Source organism: Leiobunum rupestre, chromosome 10 (genome assembly GCF_980474605.1).
Source record: "Leiobunum rupestre chromosome 10, qqLeiRupe1.1.hap1, whole genome shotgun sequence".
Classification (NCBI taxonomy): domain Eukaryota; kingdom Metazoa; phylum Arthropoda; class Arachnida; order Opiliones; family Sclerosomatidae; genus Leiobunum; species Leiobunum rupestre.
Genome location: NC_143393.1, coordinates 56,355,598 through 56,372,493, shown reverse-complemented (window position 1 = coordinate 56,372,493; position 16,896 = coordinate 56,355,598). Strand labels below are relative to the sequence as shown.

The following is a 16,896-nucleotide window of genomic DNA, read 5'->3' as shown; positions in this document are numbered from 1 at the left end:
TCAAAGCAATAGCGGAGAACAGGGGCGTGCCGATCGCCCAACTAAATAGAGGGTTCAATAGAATCATAAACCGCAACAAAATTACTTGTAATACTAAACTAAAAATAGACAACACCAAACCGAACTATGTAGTCCTTCCTTTCACTAACAATATTAGCCACCTAATAGGTAACGTGTTCAGTAATAATAGCATAAAACCAGTATTTAAACCAATCAATAAAATCCTAAACTGTTTAAATTCCCTCAAAGACAAAACCGCAATATCCGACAAATTTGGAGTTTACGAAATTAATTGCTCCTGTGGAAAAAGCTACACAGGACGACGTAAACGCAACCTATATAAAGGTTTAACGAACACAAAAACGATATCAAAAACAAAAAAGTCCACTCTTCAGCCCTAGCAGCTCATTCCGTTGAATTCCCGAAACATAATTTATCATTAGACAAACCCAAGCTTATCAATCTACAAAATAATGTCTTTAAACTTAACCTATTGGAATCACTTCAAATTGTTAAAAAACAAAAAGATGAATGTAGCGTCAATAGAGATAACGGCCCGAGTGCAATAATAGCTGAAGTTTGGTATCGCGATTATTTTTGACCCACCCCCATGACATGTGACCCGAGCTAAATTCATACATTCTAACTGCTGTTGAAATTTATACCTGATGATGCCCCTGAAAGAGAGCGAAACTAGTCGTAGTTAAAATTTTAAATCTTATTAAAGTTTTTACTGTGTAATTAAAGTTGTTTTTACTATTCTTTATTAAGTTACGTATGATGTTAATTTATTAATTTTGGAAAAATATTAAAAATTACGAAATTTTATCGTTTTTCGGTAAAAATGGTATATCTTGGCGTTTTATCGCCGAAAGGGCGGCTTGGTGGGAGGTCACTGGGAGCGAATGGTTCGCACTATTAAAAGCACCATAAAAAGGTATTGGGAAATGCCCAATTAAATTACGTCGAAATGTTAACATTAATCGGGGAAACCGAGGGAATGATAAATTCCAGACCAATTACATTCTTCTAATACGACGTTAACGAACCTTGCCCACTCATTCCAGGTGATTTATCTAAATGCCACGCGAAAAGATTTGATTATAAGATTGAAACATAGACAAAAGTTACTAGAAGGTTTATGGAAAAGGTGGCATTCAGAGTACCTGTTAAATCTTAGGTCAGTCCATCACAGTATAGTAATTAAGCAGGAAACAATATTTAAAGCAGACCAAGTTGTTCTCATTCATGATGACAACCGACCCCGTCAAAACTGGAAATTGGGTTTAGTCACAAAAGTTAAAATTGGCCATGATGGGAAAATACGCTCCTGCTTAGTTCGTACTGGAAATGGGCCACAATTTTATTAATGCACTGCATCATGTTGTCCTTCGTAATTATCAGTAACTCTATTTGTGGTATTTTTTATTAAACACATTTAATTTGTAAACAGCGCCATGTGGCTTTTCTGTTAAAATTACCGTTTTCTAATTAATATGCTGCTATTATTTCCGAGTAATTAATCACTTTTGTTAGGGACAAGGTGAAGAGGTTGATGATTTTCGTCAAACACTTAATTTCAATATATTTTTGGAAAATAAACTGGTGATATATCAAAATGTAAGGGCAAATAAATCAACCAGTAAAACAGGGAAAGAACAACTTTTCAATGATAAATGTACTTGAGGTGAGAATGTGCTATGAATTTTTTACCAATATTTTCTAGCAAAGCTATAAATGACTATAACCATTATTTATTGGGAAGGGCCAGCAGTGTCAACATTGAAAGACGCACCACAATTAGTAGAAATTCAAAATAAATTAAAAGTTTTTATCATATATAAAGATTTTGAAATTGAGCGCCCTTTACCTCTTTTTAATTGTATTTTTGATCTTTTCGCCTTTTATTACACCTTTGATTTAAGTTACCCAGGTGTTTTGCAGAAGACTTTGGGTTTCATTCAGAAATATGGTCTAAGGGACCTTTCTCGAAATTCTAACTTTGTAAAGTCGTTCAATTACTTACAATTTGTGGAAGAGAATTCTTTTGACAAAAATTTCCCCTAACATTGCAAATTTTTTAAATTTAAAATTGTCAATAAAGGCACATATTTTAGACAATTTTTTCCTAATGTTGTCAATAAAGACTCCTTTTACAGAACATTTGAAAAACTTTTTTTATTTAGTAACTAAGCTTAAAAGGATAGGCCTGGAATTTATAATGTTTGAATTCTATATTTTTTAAGCTTAAAGTTTTAGCTAAACGTTTTATACAAATGTATAAAACGTTAACGTCTCTAGCTTAACGTAACTTAATATGCTTAAATACTAAACACAATCAGTTAAACAGATTAAATCTTTAAACACTAAGCTAACAACATATTTAAAGTCTAAATATTTGATCCAAGAAACATATGTCGATTCTAAAAATATAGGGCCTAATCATGTTTAGGTTTTTAACGTGTTTAAAACTCCGTTGCATTTTGCTGTTTAGGAAAAGGTTTAGATTCTAATCATTGTGTTTTCTGTGTATACGAGTAACGTGTCCTAATTCCGTTTTCTGTCCAAGTAAATTTAAAGACCGAATAATTTCCACAGCGGTTTAAGGCAATTAATTTACGTAGATCTGACAACAATTCATGTTGCAGAGACCTTTTTCCAAATCAGGTATCCAAATTTGACTGGATGTTGTATCGATCGGTGACGACAAACGAAGAAATAGAGACGCTGCTTTCCCTTTAGGGATGTCTTCAAATACTGCAGCCGTTGTGCATTTCTCAGGGAGGAATTCTGAGGAACCGTGGCGAGGAAGAGATATCGACAAGACAACCACTCCTGATAGTTGCCGGAAAATACTGGTCAATCTATAAGAGGCAACTCGACATAAAAATTAAGTGGATTATTTCTTTGCACGTAAGGAATTGATTCCGTAAGGTTATCAATAGCATTCAAGAATAAAGCGTATATCATCATTTAACAATACAGCTTTTTAAAATAAATGCACTTTTACATTATTTGCTCTAGAATTCATTGCACATGAAACAATTCAATTAGCGGCAAAATTTAAGAAATTTACTAAAATTATGGTAAACCTTTGCTACCTCAGTCGTTCCTTACCCTCGTTATAAGTAAAGTCCACTAGTATTAAAATTATATTAAGTGTTACACCTTATATCTAACTTTATTTCAATAAATACTTATTCGAATTAACAAAATCGGCTATAGTTAGTTATCAAATTTACGAAAGTCTTATGTTTGTATTGGAATTGTTGCTGCCTTAAATTCAAATTATCAGAAAAGTTTAAAAAAATTAAACTTTAATAAATTATTAATTTTCTAAGGTTGTCTGATTAATGTATATATTCATTTAAAGAAATTTAGTTTGAATAAAATAGATATTTCTGAGTGTTAAATAAAGTTTTTTATTTTAGGTTCAAGGGTTTTAAATAAAAATAAACGTTATATACCGCCTTTAACGCCTTCAATTTTTGCATGTTTTGTTCTATAAAGATTTCTGAGTTGAAAAAAATTATTTTTGATATTAAAGGTACCTAGGTTTTATAAGATCCATAGACATTTCTATCGAGGTACCCCACTTATGTAATACAATTACTACTATCAATTGTGAAAATTTAAAAAAAATAATGGAATAGCAAGGTTTAAAGATGGCGGACGAGGCTAGCTACCAAACATTAACGTGTTCGAGCGTTGGACTCCTTCTATGAGCTTATTATTATTGGGAGATAATTAGAGGGCAAATTAAAAGATTTGGACAATGAATGGTGGCTATTGAGACTCAATTAGGGTGGGCTCTGCAGGGGCCAATGCGGGCCCCAGTAATTCGGAATTTGGGAGTTTTGGCGTAACAGTTATGAATATCGAAGAGGATAAAATAAATAAAAGATAAGTCCTTTTGGGAACTGGAAAGTTTAGGAATTAACCCCGAAGAAGAAGATTTCGAAGAGGATCATGTTTTTAAATTTTATTAAAATAATTTGAAGATGGTAGATATAGTGTGTGCTTGCCGTGGATTAGTAGTAAAGAAGATTTGGCGGAAGAATGGGAAGTTTATGAGACATCCAGTTTTCTATTCGGATATAAATGAACAATTTCAAAATGGAATAGCGGCAGTAGTTTAGGATCCTCTCATTCGCTTCGCGGGAACCGGTTATCAAACCCAGCAAGCGGTAAAAAGGGAAATTCGTTCTACCCCTAATTTTCGGGTGGTTTTGGACGGAACGAGTCACGCCTACGGGACCCCTTCTCCTACGACTGCGTAGCTAGAGGCCCAACCCTGTTCCAAGACACGCTACAACTGCTACTAAGATTCAGACACCATAAGATAGCGATAACAGCCGATATCGAGAAGGACTTCCTTCAGGTTGCGTTGGAGAGGGAAGACAGAGACAGTGTTCGTTTTAAGTGGGTTAAGGATGATAATAACGGTAAAATTATTCCTAACGATTGCACGGTGCTGCGCATGCAGCGAGTACCCTTTGGCTTAACACGCAGCCCGTTTCTTCTCTCGGCAACAATCATAACCCACGCTGAGAATTATAAAGACAGCGATCCGAAAATATCAGATGTATTACAAAATTATTTTTAGTGGACGACCTCGCAACGGATGCGAAAGATGTACAGTCAGCCTACGACATAGAAAAAAGAGCGTCGGAATTTAAGGGAGAAGTTAACCTGCGGCTTTGAAAATGGAACTCAAACTCGCCCGAATTGACGAAAAAGATAGGAGGGGAAGATAACGACACTGGGGTAGCGGTGAGATTTGAAGGAGAGGTCACTCCTAGTCAGAAAGTTTTAGGGCTACTTTGGAATCCGGAAGCCGATGAATTTACTTTTGACCTATAAAAATTAATGAAAATATTACAAGACGCAAATGCTACAAAAAGATTCATCCTAAGCGCCGTGTCTCAGATATTTGATCCGATGGGATTTTTGTCTCCTTACACAGTCAGGGCAAAATTTATGTTTCAAGCTTTATGGGCGATGAAAGATAAATTAGATTGGGACGACATAATTCCAGGTGAAATCAGCGAACAGTTTAGTCAGTGGTGCGTTGAGATGACCGATTTAAGTAACTTCAGGATCCCTAGATTCTATCATGGGCAAGGAGAAAATGAATCGAACAATCAAATTCACTGTTTCACTGATGCCAGAGTAAAGGCGTATGCCGCCGTTGTTTACGTGCGCTACCAAACCAAAGAGGGAAGAATAAGAGTCTCTCTCGTAACGTCTTAATGCAGAGAAGCTCCCCTGAAACCCCAGACACTGACATTACCTAGATTAGAGCTAATGGGTTGAATCTTAGGAGCTCGTCTAGTTAACGCGGTTGAACCAGTTTTCGGAAAAAACGATGTCGAGATAAAAATGTGGACCGATTCGCAAATTGCTTTGTATTGGATCAAAGGAAATAATTGGAAACGTTTCGTTCAAAATCGAGTGTCGGAAATTAAGAAATTTATAGATCCTTCTTGTTAATTCATAAATAGATGAATAGGTGGTTAGATTGATAAATAGATGAAAAGGTGGATAGATTGATAAATAGATGAATAGATGGATAGATTGATAAATGAATAAATGGATAGTTAAATGGGTAGTTGGATAGATGTATAAATGCATAAATTGATAAATGGATAGCCGTATAAATGGATAAAGTGATAAATCGAGCGATGTATAGATAGATAGATTTTATATCTATACCGCATTGTAGGTAAATTCGAAACTTCAATTAGACTCACAAAATTATTAATGAAACATTGTTTTCAAATCTTTAATTTTTGAGTAAAAGTGTTAGCTTTTGTACAACATTTTATTTAGAAGTTTTGAAACTCTTAACTAACTCGTGCTAAAGTAACGTCTTAAATACACGACACGGAATTTTAGTTAAGGAAAATATTACGCACACGGAATCTTAGTTACAAAAACAATTTTCTTCAAAGGAATTCTTGTTAAGAATTTCTTTTCTTAATTTTAAAACCAATTTTATAAGTAATAGTTTTATTTAAAGCAATAGGTTTATTTTCTTCGAAGAAGGAGAAGCGTCCAAAATGTCTGTTTTTTTGTTACGTAATTGCGCTTGGGGCCCATTAGAGCAAGTTGACGGAACATTAAACATTATGCCGTTAGGAGGAAAATCAAACTTTATCCCACTGGCTTTCCGAATTGACCTTCCAATTAAAGTTTTCTAGAGTGGCTAATTGTATATGGCGTGTAGCAATTAATATATGAGTATATTTCACCTAATAGTAAATTCTATAAAATACTATTTTAAGGTTTTTTTTTACTTTTGTATTTAGAGAGGCCGTAGGTTTTGCCAGATTTCTATTAAATCCGGGATGCTCATAAAAAGATTATCACCTGGCAATGCTGTCGCCGCATTAAATATGTCAAATTTACTACAGACCATTCTGATTTTACTGTTATATTTTAAACAAAACCAGTTAAAAATTACTGTTTATCAGTGATTGAGTAAACAGTTTGCTTAAATTGGTGGTATATTTTAAAATATAGCCTCTTCACGTATAGCTATTCGACCTGACGCATGAAGTTTAAAAAAAAATCAACCAAAAAGGGCTGAAGATAAGAAAGGTTTTTAAATAGCAAAGAATCAACAAAGATAGTCTTACTACAGTAGCCTTATGTGGTCTTTGTTAGCGATTTGTCTCTTTTATCCCTGAATATTAGAATTGTCTATTGAATTTATTATTTATAATGACTGTTAATCAATTGGCGATGACCTAGTTTCGAAAAATACATTTTACCCGCCACGTAGGAACAATATCCTTCGACTCTACAACGCCGTCGTTTGCTTCCGAGCAATTCAAACACTAAAACGTTGCGTTCTCAAATTTCAGATTTAAAAAATTGGTAAGCATTTTATATTTACAATTAACGAAACTCCCTTACATTTTAGTGAAAATAGCTGAAGGCTCCGACAGTCTTTAAATTCTTATCAAATTTAAATTTTTATATTTACATTAGTTCTCTTTTGAGTGGAATTGCTATAAGAAATGAATATCTGCCGTTAATAAGATAGATAGGTTTATTTAATTATTAATATATATCCAAAATGTCGAAAGCAATTAGATAAAACACGTTTATCTAGATCCTATCGTACTGAGTATACAGATAACGGCTGTTCGGATATATTATTCAAATAAACAACTCAGATCGGTTAAACTAAACAACAGGTAAATATTTTTGTGTGCCTGCTTAGTTACAAATAATTGTGAGAAAGAGATTACATATTGCCATTTTCCGATAAATAGTAAAATTTGTTAATGTTTAATGCCTTGTCATAGAACTAAAAACATATTTTTTCTTCGTAATTACTGTTTCCAGAGTGTAAATTATACAACAATATGAGAGGGGCATGTATTTATATATTGGTGTGTTGTCTGCAATTCGTAGATCTGGGATACGTTCACACGGTGGACAAAAAACAGGTGTATCCTTATCCAGGTAAGCATCTCATCTGTTGAGTTTGAATGCTTGTCGAAAATAAATTAATTGGGCTTTAATCACGAGTCGTTGCTTAATGAAATACAGATCAGCCAAATAGGCGACAAATAACACGAGCAGAAACGGAATGAGACTACGTGTAATCCCATTGAAATACCGCAAAAGAAAAAATGAAGCCGAATCGTGCGGCGCGACTAAGATCGAAATGAATCTCAGCGGAAACGTACGGAAATTACGCAAATTTGTAAAACCAACGTTGCGAAAACGGAATGCTATTTACGATGTGCTCTATTTCTCGAATATCAAAAAATATTATAAGGGGCAAATTTTGGGCCCTACCCTTTTACGGTTGACACTTATTTTAAGCTCGCGTAAAAACCTTTGCATTGGCAAAGTGGCCCTTCTTGCTTTTTTATAACATTTCCGACATTTCAATGTTTTCCTTTATTGTTATAGAATTTTACCATTTTTTTCTATAACTTCGTCCATATAACGCCTTAAAATCGTTGCAATAAATCTAATTCTAAAGAATTGACTTTTTGACTCTTTTCCAGCTTGCCCAGAATCAGAGAGAGAAACGCAGGGGAGCTGCGACGATTCATTTTGCAAACAGATGGGCACTAATAAAACGATTTGCTATTCAATAAGTAGAGTTAGTAATGATCACCATTGCGTTTGCACTTGCGCGTTTTTTATGGCATTGAAAATAACGCACGAAGAACAAACGAGAATGCTGGATTGCTCCAAACTCAGTTGTCCAGACGGAAAAGTGGGTAAATGTTACGGAGGAGTAAGCGGTGTAGATTATTGCGATTGCCCGTAACTGTAGTAGAACTCTTTGTAAAATAAAAGAATAATAAAAACAAGACAAAAAACAAAAGTCTCTTTACAGTACGGAAAAACTGGTATAGAACTCAGTATAATCACAATATTTTTGTTATTGCAAACAATTAATAGTTGCATAATTTTTTGGTTTTATTAATAAATTATTTTTCAGATTTTTTCTTTAGCTCTAAGCCTCTACCCCTAGGGGGGTTGTAGGTTTATGCTTTCATGACATTTCGCGATTAGGCCTGGAAAGCTCCAATCATCTCCACTCTCGTCATCGTAGTACTCTTTCTATATCCGTCCCTCTCTACCTGAACACTACCGCTTTTCTATCCAACCCTCCACACTCCAATCTTAGAAGTATCCTTTGTTTTTTAACCCACCACATGAAGAGTTTCACTTTTCCTTTTATACCTCCACTCCTTCACACTCCAATCATAATAGTGACTTTTTAATTTTCAGTCTTGCAGCTGCACACTATCGCCAAATTATCAGTTTTTTGGAGTAGGAGACCGAATAGGCGAGGGTATAGAATTTTACATCCGTAGTGCCATTGATTGTGAAATAATTAGATAAATTGCAATGTTCACAAATGATATAAAATCATACGGAATAAAAATAGACCAATCCAATGAAACTTATTGTATCTTATAAAGACTACATACGGCTAATTTTGAAAGATTTGTTTACGCGTGTGAACACATCGGTAATTGTATGGGAAATTTCAACACAAGAGAAATATTAATGGGTGATTTTAACGTTGATTTCAATAAAAATACCCCGTGTTCTACGTTAATCCTAGATCTTTTCACGAGCCTTGGTCTCTATAGACAAAATTTTGAACTTACTCGAACTCTCTGGGAAATGTATTGATAACGTCTTCGCTAATTTCAAGATTCACGCTAAAATACTGCCTCATCTAGATATCTCTGACCATACTCCAATCTTAGTTGATTACGAAAATTATATAAATATACAAAAGCCAGCTAGGATAAGAAATTACAACTTTAAAAACATTCCTAAGTTTAAAACAGTTATGGCTAATATTGAATTGGAGGATCTCTATAAGAATGGGAATGTTAATGAAGCCTATGAATATTTTCATTATATAATTACAAATATGTATGATAATGTCTTCCGCTATATATATACAAAACCTTATGAAAAAATTATGATAGATAATAGGCCTTTTGATAAAGTAACATTGGCCTTCTTGATTCGATGTTGCTGCTGCGTCACGGGTGAAGAATCGATGACGTTTTTCTAAGAAAAACCCTCGACATAAGAGTAAATTTGACGAGGCAGTCAGTCGAGCCTCTTGGTTAATTAATTCGCTACCGCTTTAGTTCGAAGCAGTCAGTCGAGCCTCTTGGTTTGATTAATTCGCTACCGCTAAATCACCGTATTCCAGGCGTGCCTAGTTTTGAATACCTATATATTATCACAATCTATTACGCCTGCTGTGCCCGAGGGGCTTCTAGTGTCGCTCTGCTAGCTGCATTTACACTCCGAGCCGACGTCAAAAAGTGCCGCCGACCGTTCGAAACTATTTTATATAAATTTGGACATCGCTGGCATCAGAGCACCACGACTCGCTGTCAACGCAACTAACTATATCGTCTAATTTCAGGTAAAATACCTTATTTTTTACTTAAATTTATCTATGAAATGTCGTGGGTGCTCTGAGTCTACATACTGGTTATAATTTGTTATTCTAATTAGTAATAGTCAAAACGTACCCTAAATTGATCTTTGTTTTTGATATACAATATGACATCCCCCCGCAAAAAACAACTAACTTTACAAGATGTTATTACGGAGCTTAGAAAATATATAAGTTCTGCTAAATCTGACCTTACATCTCAAATTTCCGACGTGCACTCATCGATCCAAGACACAAACCTTAAACTTGATTCTCTGACGGCTACGGTCAATAGTTACGAGACGCGTATATCCACATTAGAATCCCAGCAAGATGACTTTGATAACCTTAAATTCGAAGCAAATAATTTTTTCGATTCCTTTAAGGCTAATCTTACTTCAAAATACAAATCTTTCGCTGAATTAAATTCAAGGATCGATCACCTTGAGTCGGAAAATCGACGGAATAACTTGATAATAGCTGGTCTCTCTGAGAAACCGGGGGAGGATCGTAACGCATTAGCGAAATATCTCTGACGTATTCACAGAACTTCTTGATTGGTCCGGCTCTATTTCCCCTCTCCAGGGTTTTCGACGACGTGCCTTCTCTACTAAAGCTAATAAAACTCGACGCATTGTACTCAAGCTTGATAATATGTCCGCTAAAAATGACATTCTTAAACAAGCCTATAATCTTAAGGGTAGCGATGTTTTTATATCCCCCGACTACACACCCGGCCAAGAGAAAGCTCGTTACACTCTATGTTCATTTATAAAAAATAGAAGGCAATGGCAATGCCAAATTTATATCAAATTTTATAGTACAGCTCGGCCAGGACACATTTATATACGACGAAATTTTAAATGATGTAATTAGGAAACCAAATTAGAACTTTTACGCAACTTGCGATCTTCTTATATGTTATTGTTTTTAAGCCTTATAAACTTGGTTTATTGTAATATTAGTAGTGCTAATCGAAATTTGGATGATCTCCTAGCGGAATTAGACATGTCCCACCTACACGCTAAAAAAGGTTGGGTTAAATATTCTGGGTAAAATTTATTTTTAACCAATTTGAGATAATTTTGACCCATTTTGGGTTGTTCTAAAACTTCTGGGTTATTGTGAAAGGGTTACGTGTTTGGGTTATTTGCCGGATTTTTCTTATTGCCCAACTTGGGTTAAATGTACCCAAAAACTGGTAAAACTTCATTATGTCGGCTGCTAAACATTCTGATTGTTTGAATGTTGAGTTTTTATTGGTTTCTTACCAAAAGTCGAAACTAAAAACTTTGTTGGCAAATGTCAGGTACTTTTAATGTTCCAGGAACGGTTAAGTTTTAGTTTTAAATTCCACAAAACAACAATTGAATTAAATGGTAATTTTAAATTATTCTTAATTTAGTTATAAGCAGTATGAACTTATACACTTTAAAACATTGCATTATGTTCTAAACTAAATTTTACGCATTTCCTATACCTAATACGAGTCAATATTTAACAGATTTTTGGTAAAAATTAACTTATTTTAGCGAAACAGAGAAATGTACCTAATTTTCAAGCCATTTTTGGTTTTTTTTTCTTGAAGTTATGGGTAGGATGAGTGCAATTGGTGGAATTTTTACCTTTGCTAGTTAATATATAACAGATTTCTGGAAAAATTCAAACACTTGATTTTTTCACATTTCATGCATTTGGCAAGCTAAAAATTTTAGAGAAAGGCAAAACTTATTTTTTTCTACAAAGAAATGTGGTTGTGTATTTTGGATAGTATGAGTAGAATTGGTGGAATATTGTCCTTTAAAAGTTAATATATCACAGATTTCTGGAAAAATTTCAACTTATTTAGCGAATCAGAGAAATGTACCTAATTTTTAAAAATTTAAAAGTGCTTATATATTTCGGTAATGTTTTCTTAAAATCTCTGAAGTCTCATTATACATAAAATCATATTTTATTTTGTACAATACATAGAATTTAAGGTCCTTCTGAACTAAACAATATATAAGCTTAAATAAATAATTTTTTGTGGCTCTTTAGGTGTAAAACTTTTGTACTACAATTATTTTATATTTTATGACTATAATGGTCTAGAATATTTTTCAGATAATATCCATTTCAATATTGATATATTGAATTCTATGTCCTTAATTAAATGTGACAAAACACACACTTCATTATATTATGTTCTTCTAATTTGGTTAATTTAGTAGTATGTTCTAACAATAAAGTAGCTCGTACATCATTGAGGTTTGCCCTATTGCTGATGAACCACCTATTTGGAAAGGGATAAATAAACTAGTTATCATCACTATATCATGGAGAAAAGGTTTCTCCATGACTATATAACATTCCAAGAATATTTTTCGTAAACTATTAGTTTTAAATAACCCTTTTTCGTCTAAGACATGTCCACCATTATGTTAGGTGAGAATAGTATCAGACCACGTATACTCTATTTCAACTGTGATAAATTTTCTAATTTTGATATTAATCTTTCCGGATAAATGTTTTTGTTATTTTGCTTAAGACCAAAATTTTGAACTCGTGTTAAACAATCTGTGATAAGAAGATTTTCATAGTTTTAAAAACTGTTTGTAAAAATTTCGAGTTTAAAATCAAATTCCATAAGTTTGTGAATTATTATTGTATATTTAAAGTACTAAAATAAAGTGTTTTTTACGGTTTATTTTCGAAAGTTAATGGCTACTTTTTAGATGCACGATGCAATTTTAATTCTTAAAAACGTTATTTGACAAGGCCGTAACTGTTGCAGGGGACTATACATATATTATAAATACCCAGGTAGAAGACTTAATTGTAGATCTTGCCCAATTAATTTGGCCAAATGTCAAATTTTAACCATATAATTGGGTAGTTTCAACTACCCAAATCTTGGGGTAAAATGAAATTATTAACCATAAAATTGGGCAAAAGTCGCATTTGACTAAAATTTTTGGTTAGTAAACTATACCTTACTTTTGGGTTAAATTAAAAAACAACTATTATTTTTGGGTCATTAAATAATTGACCCATTTTTGGGTTATTAAAATGCTACCCAACCGCTTGGGTAGTTTTCCATTGAACCAAGCATGTGTAATTTTTTAACCCCATCTTGGGTTGTTTCAAGTTTACCCAAGTTTCTTGGTAGGTGCAATACTGACCCAGATTTTGGTTAAAAATTTACCCAATTTGGGTAGTTTTTAACCCAACCTTTTTAGTGTGTACCCCCACCATACTAGCCTTAAATGAAACCTGGTACAAAAATAACTTATCTCACTATATTCCAAATTATATCTTTTATGGAGCTGGAAATCTCCGCGGGGGTGGAGTAGGGTTTTATTGTAAAAAATCACTGAATGTCTCTCAAATAAACAACTTAACTATCTTTAATAATGATATCGAATGTCTCGCCATTAACCTGCCGGAAACGGGATACTCAATAGCGGTAATTTATCGACCACATGGTGCCAATATTGACTCTTTTTTCATTATTGCTCTGAAATAGCCAACTCTCTTGGACCACCTAGATCAAAGAAAATAATTGTCGGTGACTTAAATATAAATTTTTTAAGTAAATCACCTTGCAGTGACACCCTAATCGACCTTTTTGCCAGTTACAACCTTAAGATGGGCATTAATGTCCCGACTCGCCCTAAAAGTGGTTCCTGCATTGACAATATATTTTTAAACCTGGACATCACACCAACGGTATTAGATAATATTGTGGTTTCCAATCATTACCCAATTCACCTATCTTTAGACTCCCCCGATTTTTCCGAAGATCCTCTGAAAACTCGAAATTTTTCAAAACGTAACCTAAACCAATTTCTAGCCGGTTTATCTAATATTTCATGGTCGGGGAGTCGGGGTCCGGCTCTTCGAACCCATTAGGGCGGTAGCACACTGGGAGATGTTAGCTCTGATCAAATGGTCCTATCTCCACCTCCCACTTCGGTCAGGTTTGGGCTGGATACTGAATTTCGGTTCAGGCTAACGGAGAGGGTCCAGGCAAACTGGTCGCCTCTGCGGATTGGGTAGCCTGCTGTGGGGCTGCGGGCCTCCATATGCGGGCACGGCGGTCCTGTTTCTCGGCCTTTTGGGGCCCACCGGGATCTTCGGTGCCAGCTGTGCCGGGTTACTTGGGCTGCTGTGTGCTCGTCGTTCCCCTGTAGGGGCTCTGCCCAAAGGGTTTGGCTCCTTACCTACGTAGGTAGGGTGTCAGCTGGAGTTCCTATAGCATCCATTCTAAATCCCACTGCTGTGTGCGAAGTGGGGATTGGTCCACCAATTGCTGCACCTTCTGCTGGGTTGAGTGGCTTGTGTCAAATGTGCTACCATCAGAAGTAGGGTTCTGCTACCCATGCTGGATTTGTCACCTGTCCGGGCTAGGTGGACGCTGGCGTAGGGCACTACGATGATAGGCCTCCGGTGGTATGGTCTCTGTTATAAGGTACTCTGGGCTATAAATTCTGACACACTGCTGATCCTAGCCTCGGAGTGTGCAATAACTGGTGGCTTTACCGGGGAGTCGGGGTCCGGCTCTTGTAACCCGTAAGGGCGGTGGCGCACTGGGAGATGTTAGCTCCATCCAAAGGGTCCAATCTCCAACCTCCGACTTCGGTCAGGTGTGGGCTGGATACTGGGCTTCGGCCCAGACTAATGGAGAGGGGCTGGGAAAACTGGCCGCCTCGGCGGACTGGGTAGCCTGCTGTGGGGCTGCGGGCCTCCGTATGAGGGCACGGCGGACCCATCTCCCGGCCTTTTGGAATCACACCGGGATCTTCGGTGCCAGCTGTGCCGTGTTATGCGGGCTGCTGTGTGCCCGCCGTTCCCCTTTAGGAGCTCTTTCCAATGGGCTTGGCTCCCTGTCTTTCAAGGTGGGGTGTCGGCCGGAGTTGCTAGAGCATCTGTTCTCTATCCCACTGCTGTGTGTGAAGTGGCGGGCTGGTCGTCCCATTGTTGCACCTTCTGCTGAATTGAGCGGCTTGCGTCAAGGGTGCGACCATCAGTAGTGGGGTTCTGCTACCCGTGCTGGATTTGCCACCTGTCCAGGCTTGTGGACGCTGGCGTAGGGCATTCTGATGATAGGCCTCCGGTGGTGTGGTTCTTTTCTTACCGGTACACCGGGCTATTAATTCTGACAACATGCTGATCCTAGCCTTGACGTAACTGAAATCCCGTCACTTTCTAATTCTATGGCCCTTCACCTAGTAGAAGAATCGGAGTTAAGGGATATTATAAATAGTTTAACGTCCGCCTCCTCGGGATATGACGATCTCAGCCCGAAAGCTCTAAAATTTGCAAGCTAAGCTCTTCTAGTACCACTTTTCTTCTTGATAAATCTCTCATTTATCTCGGGTATTTACCCGGATAAGTTAAAAAGAACTCTAATTGTGCCTATCTTTAAAAAAGGTAGTAAATTGGACGCGGCAAACTATAGACCAATCTCCCTTCTGTAATTTTTCGCCAAAGCATTTAACAAGGCTTTTTATAATAGACTCCTAGATTTTTCAAATAAATATAACTTGATTTCTGAAAACCAATTTGGTCTCGGAAAATCTAGGAGTACGATAAATGTATTGACCACAGTCTATAACAAAATTTTATCCGCCTTAGATAATAGTAACCTTGCAATTAGGGTATTTTTAGACCTTCGAAAGGCCTTTGATACCGTTTCTCATAAACGTTTAATAAATAAGCTTTTCCGAATGGGAATCCGAGGTAACGCGGGAAGTTGGTTGGCAAGCTATCTCTCTAATCGTTCATGTATGACGAGGGCAAATAATAATATTTCTACCCCCCGTAGTTTAGCCGCTGGAGTCCCACAGGGTTCAATCATATCTCCCCTCCTTTTTAATCTCTACGTTAACGATATAATTAATTGTATTCCTCGCGAACTAATGTACTTATTCGCGGATGACGCTATCACCATAGCTATTGGTAATAACTACGATTTCCCAGCGGCCCAAGTAAATATCTATCTAACCAAAATACATTCGTGGCTAAACCAAAACGGATTAACTTTAAATACCAACATATCAAGGGAAACATTTTGATACATCTAAAACCAAAATAGTGTTTAACGACAGAAATCTTACGAGAGTAAACGTGTATAAATATTTAGGAATTTGGTTTGATAGCCATCTCACATTTAATACGCACGTAGACCATATTTGTAAAACCTTATCGCGAGTGTGTGGATCTATCTACCACAACAGAACTTGTATCCCGAGGCACTTCCTCGTGGAAATCTATTACGCTCTCTTTAATTCCTCGCTCTCCTATGGTATTGCTATATGGGGCAATACTTCGAAAAATAATCTAAACCGAGTAGTAGTAAACTAAATATGAACATGTAAAAATCCAAGATGGCCGCCAAGATGGCCACCAAAACAACTCCCCACCCCCCCCCAAAATATTTTCAAAAACAAAAATTTTTGTCCTTGGAAAAATCGAAAAAAATATTTTAATTTTTAACTTTAAATTTCACCTTGAAGATGATCTTTGACCTCGACGCCATCTGTCAACAACCACTAAGCCTCGGTCTATACTCCCAACAAGTTTGGTCACGATCGGACAAGGTCGAACCGAGATATCTGCGGTAATATGTAACCCCACCAAATACTTATGTTAATTCACTTTTGATATCGTTTTTTCGTTTTTTTCGTTTTTTCGCCGTTTAAAATGCTAATTAGTTATTTGCGAGATGGGGAAACGTATTAGCGACCTTCGCTTTATACCCTTGGCGGTTTTGGCCCCACCCAAAATACTTTAAAGAGTTAATAAACGTGTCTAAACTTGCAATAATAACTATTTCTATAAATAATAATTGTTTTTACATTTAAAAGTCAAAGGATATGTGTAAGCGTAAGACGTCTCAAAAATCGAGCTCTTTAAAGGTTAAAAAAATGAAGTTATTTATGGGGAAACCAGAAATTAAATGCAAA

At 35.9% G+C, this 16,896-nt stretch overlaps 2 protein-coding genes across 5 annotated transcripts; one reads left to right on the top strand and one right to left on the bottom strand.

Moving 5' to 3' along the window:
- Positions 1-2,345: 2,345 nt before the first annotated feature.
- On the bottom strand, positions 2,346-10,444 carry LOC149926243 (uncharacterized). Of its 4 annotated transcripts, none has more exons than XM_090161043.1 (3): positions 10,159-10,444; positions 9,153-9,290; positions 2,346-2,864 (listed from the first exon to the last, which is right to left on the bottom strand). In XM_090161043.1, the coding sequence occupies exons 2-3, from the start codon at positions 9,221-9,223 to the stop codon at positions 2,612-2,614; spliced, it is 324 nt and encodes a 107-aa protein (XP_090017169.1). In that variant the 5' UTR covers positions 9,224-9,290; positions 10,159-10,444; the 3' UTR covers positions 2,346-2,611. The 4 variants fall into 4 exon arrangements, with proteins under 4 accessions (XP_090017169.1, XP_090017170.1, XP_090017171.1 ...); XM_090161044.1 differs by having other exon boundaries at positions 10,164-10,444; XM_090161045.1 differs by having other exon boundaries at positions 10,207-10,444.
- Positions 6,773-8,356, top strand: LOC149926244 (uncharacterized). The gene is made up of 3 exons (XM_090161042.1): positions 6,773-6,882; positions 7,357-7,476; positions 8,031-8,356. Exons 2-3 carry the CDS (start codon positions 7,377-7,379, stop codon positions 8,297-8,299), a joined length of 369 nt encoding a protein of 122 aa, XP_090017168.1. The 5' UTR covers positions 6,773-6,882; positions 7,357-7,376; the 3' UTR covers positions 8,300-8,356.
- Positions 10,445-16,896: the final 6,452 nt, after the last annotated feature.